A 7,892-nucleotide genomic window follows, 5' to 3' on the forward strand; every position below is an offset into this window, starting at 1 on the left:
CCGGGCTCTGGCTGGGCCACTCAAGGACATTCAGAGACTTGTCCCGAATCCACTCATGCGTTTGTCTTGGCTGTGTGCTTAGGGTCATTGTCCTGTTGGAAGGTGAACCTTCACCCCATTCTGAGGTCCTGAGTGCTCTGGAGCAGGTTTTCATCAAGGATCTCTCTGTACATTGCTCCGTTAATCTTTGCCTCGATCCTGACTAGTCTCCCAATCCCTGCCACTGAAAAACATCCCCACAGCATGATGCTGCCCCCACCATGCTTCACCGTAGGGATGGTACCAGGTTTCCTCCAGACGTGACGCTTGGCATTCAGGCCAAAGAGTTCAATCTTGGTTTCATCAGACCAGAGAATCTTGTTTCTCATGGTCTGAGAGTCTTTAGGTGCCTTTTGGCAAACTCCAAGCGGGCTGTCATGTGCCTTTTACTGAGGAGTGGCTTCCTTCTGGCCATAAAGGCCTGATTGGTGGAGTGCTGCAGAGATAGTTTTTCTTCTGGAAGGTTCTCCCATCTCCACAAAGGAACTCTAGAGCTCTGTCAGAGTGACCATCAGGTTCTTGGTCATCTCCCTGACCAAGGCCCTTCTCCCCCGATTGCTTAGTTCGGCCGGGTGGCGAGCTCTAGGAAGAGTCTTGGTGGTTCCAAACTTCTTCCATTTAAGAATGATGGAGGCCACTGTGTTCTTGGGGACCTTCAATGCTGCAGGTACCCTTCCCCAGATCAGTGCCTCGAAACTAACCTGTCTCGGAGCTCTACGGACAATTCCTTCGTCCTCATGGCTTGGGTTTTGCTCTGACATGCACTGCCAACTGTGGGACCTTATATAGATAGGTGTATGCCTTTCCAAATCATGTCCAATCAATTGAATTTAATACAGGTTGACTCCAATCAAGTTGTAGAAACAGGATGATCAATGGAAACAGGATGCACCTGAGCTCAATTTCCAGTCTCATAGCAAAGGATCCGAATACTTACAGTTTTTTATTTTTAATACATTTTTCAAAAATGTCTCAAACTGTTTTCGCTTTGACATGATGAGGTATTGTGTGTAGATTGATTTTTTATTTTTTTTTAATCAATTTTAGAATAAGGCTGTAATGTAACAAAATGTGGAAAAAGTCAAGGGGTCTGAATACTTTCCGAAGGCACTGTTTATACAAAAGTATGTGGACACCCCTTCAAATTAGTGGATTCGGCTAGTTCAGCCACACCTGTTGCTGACAGGTGTATAAAATCGAGCACACACCCATGCAATCTCCATAGACAAACATTAGTAGTAGAATGGCCTTACTGAAGAGCTCAGTGACTTTCAACGTGGCACCGTCATAGGATGCCACCTTTCCAACAAGTCAGTTCGTAAAATTTCTGCCCTGCTAGAACTGCTCCAGTCAACTGTAAGTGCTGTTATCGTGAAGTGGAAACGTCTAGGAGCAACAACGGCTCAGCCGCGAAGTGGTAGGCCACACAAGCTAACAGAACGGGACCGCGGAGTGCTGATGCGCGTAGCGCGTAAAAATCGTCTGTCCTCGGTTGAAACACTCACTACCGAGTTCCAAACTGCCTCTGGAAGCAACGACAGCACAAAAACCTTTCGTCGGGAGCTTCATGAAATGGGTTTCCATGGCCGAGCAGCCGCACACAAGCCTAAGATTACCATGCGCAATGCCAAGCGTCGGCTCGCCGCCATTGGACTCTGGAGTTGTGGAAACGCGTTCTCTGGAGTGATGAATCACGCTTCACCATCTGGCAGTCCGACGGACTAATCTGGGTTTGGCGGATGCCAGGAGAACGCTACCTGCCCCAATGCATAGTGTCTACTGTAAAGCTTGGTGGAGGAGGAATAATGGTCTGGGGCTGTTTTTCATGGTTCAGGCCCCTTAGTTCCAATGAAGGGTAATCTTAATGCTACAGCATACAATTACATTTTAGACGATTCTGTGCTTCCAACTTTGTGGCAACAGTTTGGGGAAGGCCCTTTCCTGTTTCAGCATGACATTGCCCCGTGCACAAAGCGAGGTCCATACAGAAATGGTTTGTCGAGATAGGTGTGGAAGAACTTGACTGGCCTGCACAGAGTCCTGACCTCAACCCCATCGAACACCTTTGGGATGAATTGGAACGCAGACTGCGAGCCAGGCCTAATCGCCAAACATCAGTGCTCGACCTCACTAATGCTATTGTGGCTGAATGGAAGCAAGTCCCCGCAGCAATATTCCAACATCTAGTGGAAAGCCTTCCCAGAAGAGTGGAGGCTGTTATAGCAGCAAAGGGGGGACCATCTCCATATTAATGCCAATGATTTTGCAATTAGATGTTCGACGAGCAGGTGTTCACATACTTTTGATCATGGAGTGCAACACACACACACACATTGCCCCAGTCTCACACACACACACCCACACACACACACCCATCATCCCTATCTCCTAACACGTACCCAGACCACTGACGTCTTTTGGTGTGTGTGGTTGAGCAGGTCGGCCGGCCCGGCCCCAAAAAGAAAGCCTGTATGTCTCGGACCCGCTCCGACTTCCTGACCCGCTGTAACTCTGAGGGGGCGGGCCAGTCGGACGATGACGACACGTTCTACACCCCCGTCCTGTACTGTACGCTGCCCCTCCTCCCCCGCTCCTCCGAGGGGGGTGCCGAGCCGATCTGTCACAGTGACTCAGAAATGGTAAACATACCAATACGGGGGTCCAAGCTACCCCCCTCTTGTCCCCTGCCTCCTTCGGACCCCCCAGACTATTTATTTTCTCTCTGGGGGGCAGGTTTACTAGCCGGAGGGGACTATTTTAACACAACTAACCCCACTGAATTTAACTAGCATCCTCCAACTCTGTTTAGTATTTAACTACTGAATAAAAACAGGTTTCTGTCCTTCCAGCTCTTTGCTGATGGGGAATATCCAACACTGCACTCAAGCCTCTTCTAGCAATAGTTTGCCTCAAAATACTTTACAGCATGCCTGCAACTGAAAGTGGTCATCTGTGTTTCCCCCTGGAGAGAATAATCACCAATCGTACACACAATACCCCTAACCAACCACAGATCTAGGATCAGATAACAGAACCTTAACCACATGACCTAACCCCTAACCTTAACCTTATTGTGGTCTAAAAGTATATCTGACCCTGGACCAGTAGTCGGGGTATCTTGTTTCTTCTATTCTACTACTCTACTCTACTCCTCTACTACCCCACTACACTACTCTACTATACTCCTCTACTACTCTACTCCTCTACTACTCTACTACCCCACTACACTACTCTACTCTACTCCTCTACTCCTCTACTACCCCACTACACTACTCTACTATACTCCTCTACTCCTCTACTACCCCACTACACTACTCTACTCTACTCCTCTACTCCTCTACTACCCCACTACACTACTCTACTATACTCCTCTACTCCTCTACTACTCTACTCTACTACCCTACTCCTCTACTCCTATACTACACTACTCTACTCTACTCATCTACTACTCTACTCCTCTACTACTCTACTCTACTCCTCTAATACTCTACTATACTACTATACTACCCTACTCTACTCCTCTACTCCTATACTACACTACTCTACTCCTCTACTACTCTAATACTCTACTCTACTACTCGAATACTCGAATACTCTACTATACTACTCTACTACCCTACTCTACTCCTCTACTCCTATACTACACTACTCTACTCCTCTACTATTCTAATACTCTACTCCTCTACTACTCTAATATTCTACTCCTCTAATACTCTAATACTATACTACTCTAATACTCTACACCTCTACTACTCTACTACTATACTACTATACTCCTATATTACACTACTCTACTATACTCCTCTACTCCTCTACTCCTCTACTACTCTACTACCCCACTACACTACTCTACTCTACTCCTCTACTCCTCTACTACCCCACTACACTACTCTACTATACTCCTCTACTCCTCTACTACTCTACTCTACTACCCTACTCCTCTACTCCTATACTACACTACTCTACTCTACTCATCTACTACTCTACTCCTCTACTACTCTACTCTACTCCTCTAATACTCTACTATACTACTATACTACCCTACTCTACTCCTCTACTCCTATACTACACTACTCTACTCCTCTACTACTCTAATACTCTACTCTACTACTCGAATACTCGAATACTCTACTCTACTACTCTACTCCTATACTACACTACTATACTCCTCTAATACTCTACTACTCTACTACTCTACTATTGCTTGCATTAGAGATAACAAATTGAAAAACTCTGACCCTTGTATAATTGTGAAAATAAATGTTTAAAAAAATCTCGCCTCAGGCGTTCCTTATGATCTATAAGGAATCCTCACTATCCTGAGTGGCACAGTGGTCTAAGGCACTGCATCGCAGTGCTAACTGTGCCACTAGAGATCCTGGTTCGAATCCAGGCTCTGTCGCAGCCGGCCGCGACCGGGAGACTCATGGGCGGCGCACAATTGGCCCAGTGTTGTCCAGGGTAGGGGAGGGAATGGCCGGCAGGGTGGTAGCTCAGTTGATAGAGCATGGCGTTTGCAACGCCAGGGTTGTGGGTTCGATTCCCACGGGGGGCCAGTATATATAAAAAAAATATGTATTCACTAACTAAGTCGCTCTGGATAAGAGCGTCTGCTAAATGACTAAAATGTAAATGTAAAATGTATATTATTCAGAGCTGTTTTCTACTAGCTCCATACCAGACCCTGTTTTGGTATTTGAATTGTTCTCATCCATTTTTACCTCTCTGTCTGATAAACATGCCCCTTTTCAAGCGACTCAGAGTCAAAAACCGAACTGGCTCGTTAGCTGATTGGCAGCTATTTAGGCAATTGAGAAATAGGTGCACTGCCTCGGTTAAACAGGCCAAATCAAACCAGTTCCTTAGCGCTATGACAGACTCTGTTAGTGATCCCTCTAAATTCTGGAAAACTATTAATTAACTGAAGCGGGGAAATTCCTCTACTTCCCTGTCCAAGCAAGTAGTTTTAGACTCCAGAATCATTACTGAATAAATTCAGGTTTGTGAGGCTTTTAATCAGCATTTTATCTCAGCTGGTTTCCTATTTGAAAGAAACTGTGGTCATACTGGTCTTTGCCAGTCAGGTGACTGTTCTTCCCACATACAGCCTCCAGTTGTCTCGATGGATGATCAGTCAACCTCACGTAACTTGGGAAATGGTAGTCAGTGTTTTTATTTTTGGCAACTTACAGAAACAGAAGTTCTTGCTGCCTTGTTAGCTATTGGCACCAGGAAGTCATTAGGGGCTGACCATTAGCTATTGGCACCAGGAAGTCATTAGGGGCTGACCATTTGGACCCGTCTTTACTACAGTATGTAGGGTCCCTCATTGCTGGCTCAGTAGCACACATTTTTTATTTAACTTTAGTATCAGGAAATATTCCAAAAGGTTGGAAAGCAGCTTTTGTGCTACCACTCCATAAGGGCGGTGGATAGCAGTGATCTTGATAACTAACGACCCATTTCCTTGTTCCTTTCCTTGTTCCTTTCCTTGTTCATTTCCTTGTTCATTTCCAGGCTCTCTTGTCTTGCAAAAATACTAGAATCATTGGTCAACAAACAGCTACGTTATAAATCTTAACTTTTAATCAATCCGGATTCAGACCTAAACATAGCACCACTACGGCTACCATGGTTGTTGTAAATTACATTAAACGCCTTAGATGATAGAAAGAATTGTGCTGCCATGTTTGTAGACTTGTCAAAAGCTTTTGATACTGTAGGCCAGGTTATTCTGTTGAATAAGCTTACCTTGATAGGGTTGGTTACTGATGCTTGCCGATGGTTTCATAATTATCTCAATGACCGAACTCAGGCCATTTTTGTATTTGTATTTATTAGGGATCCCCATTAGCTACTACCAAGGCAGCAGCTACTCTTCCTGGGGTCCAAACACATTAAGGCACCATCAAGGTAGATGGGGTCATATCTGAGTTCCTTGAGTTACATAAAGGGGTGCCTTATGATAAAATAACATCAAATTGATCAGAAATACAGTATAGACATTGTTAATGTCGTAAAGTCATATCTCATCCTGGCCAATAAAAAGAAAAGATTAAGATGGGCAGTCTGAGATATGGCTTTTTCTTTGCAACTCTGCCTAGAAGGTCAGCATCCCGGAGTCGCCTCTTCACTGTTGACGTTGAGACGGGTTTTGCAGGTACTATTTAATGAAGCTGCCAGTTGAGGACCTGTGAGGCGTCTGTTTCTCAAACTAGACACTCTAATGTATTTGTCCTCTTGCTCAGTTGTGCACCGGGGCCTCCCACTCCTCTTTCTATTCTGGTTAGAACCAGTTTGCGCTGTTCTGTGAAGTGAGTAGTACACAGCGTTGTACGAGATCTTCAGTTTCTTGACAATTTCCCGCATGGAATAGCCTTCATTTCTCAGAACAAGAATAGACTGACGAGTTTCAGAAGAAAGTTATTTGTTTCTGGCCATTTTGAGCCTATAATCGAACCCACGATTGCTGATGCTCCAGATACTCAACTAGTCTCAAGAAGGCCAGTTGTATTGCTTCTTTAATCAGCACAACAGTTTTCAGCTGTGCTAACATAATTGCAAAAGGGTTTTCTAATGATCAATTAGCCTTTTAAAATGATAAACTTGGATTAGCAAACACAACGTGCCATTGGAACACAGGACTGATGGTTGCTGATAATGGGCCTCTGTACGCCTATGTAGATATTCCATAAAAAATCAGCTGTTTCCAGCTACAATAGCCATTTACAACATTAACAATGTCTACACTGTATTTCTGATCAATTTTATGTTATTTTAATGGACAAAACATTTGCTTTTCTTTCGGAAGCAAGGACATTTCTAAGTGACCCCAAACTTTTGAACGGTAGTGTATATGCATGCAGCAGCATCTACACTTAAACCACTAGATGCTGTTTTCCATTGTGGCCTTAGGTTTATTACTGGTGATGGTTATAGAATTCACCATTGTGTTTTGCATCAAAAAGTGGGTTGGGCCTTTTTGTATGTAAGGAGAGAGCAGCATTTTCTTGTGTTTATTTACAAAGCAGAAACTTCCTATGTATGTATCTGTCATCATTCATTCAATTTAGACCCAGTCTCAGGCTTGGATAACACCTTCGGTCTCCACAGAGTTTGGTAAAGCTGCTCTTAGTTTTTTTGCGCCCTTTATGTGGAACAACGTACAGAGGGCTCTGATATGAGATGTTCTGGTCCCCCTTACTCAGTTCAGAGTAATGATCAGAGACCTCTATGTTGATAAATGTGTCTGTTTTTCTTAATATGATTTGTTATATTGTATATGTTTAATGTATTTATGCAGAGCTCATCTGTAAAACAAACCCTAGTCTCAGTATGACTTCCCTGTCAAAATACAGGTTAAATAAAAAATGTCTAAGTATCGGGAAAAGGAGAAATGCCATGTCCTTCTCCTCTTAACCTGGTCCAAGAACTGTTTGGGCTGTCTTGCTAACTCTTATGGTCATCACAAACAGACCTGGGACCAGGCTAGTCCAACTAGTCTTAGCTATGAGAGAAATGCATGCTGGAACCTTTAACCCTCTACCATTGACACCATTGTATTTCCCCTTCCACATCTTTCTGAGCATGAGCTCTCTCTCTCTCACTCACCCACTCATATCTCTGATAATTTGAAATAGTAGTTTTCTGAGCAAATATGTTTGTACTGTCTATGTCTGTATGTCTACTGTATGTCTCAGTATGTTCAGTACCAGTCAAGTTTGGACACACCTACTCATTCAAGGGTTTTTCTTTATTTTTACTATTTTCTACATTGTAGAATATAAGTGAAGACATCAAAACTATGAAATAACACATATGGAATCATGTATTAACGAAAACAGTGTTAAACA

General features: G+C 43.8%; 1 protein-coding gene across 1 annotated transcript in view; it reads left to right on the top strand.

Moving 5' to 3' along the window:
• The window catches only part of LOC311148729 (unconventional myosin-IXAa-like), a 206,571-nt gene that overhangs the window by 184,269 nt on the left and 14,410 nt on the right, over window positions 1–7,892 (top strand). The window contains exon 27 of the mRNA XM_084185703.1: window positions 2,478–2,678. Within this exon, the coding sequence (XP_084041829.1) occupies window positions 2,478–2,678 (201 nt within the window). The remainder of the gene's footprint in view (window positions 1–2,477; window positions 2,679–7,892) is intronic.

The sequence above is a fragment of the Coregonus lavaretus genome (genome assembly GCF_964263955.1).
Source record: "Coregonus lavaretus genome assembly, chromosome: 21".
In the NCBI taxonomy this organism is placed as follows: Eukaryota; Metazoa; Chordata; class Actinopteri; order Salmoniformes; family Salmonidae; genus Coregonus; species Coregonus lavaretus.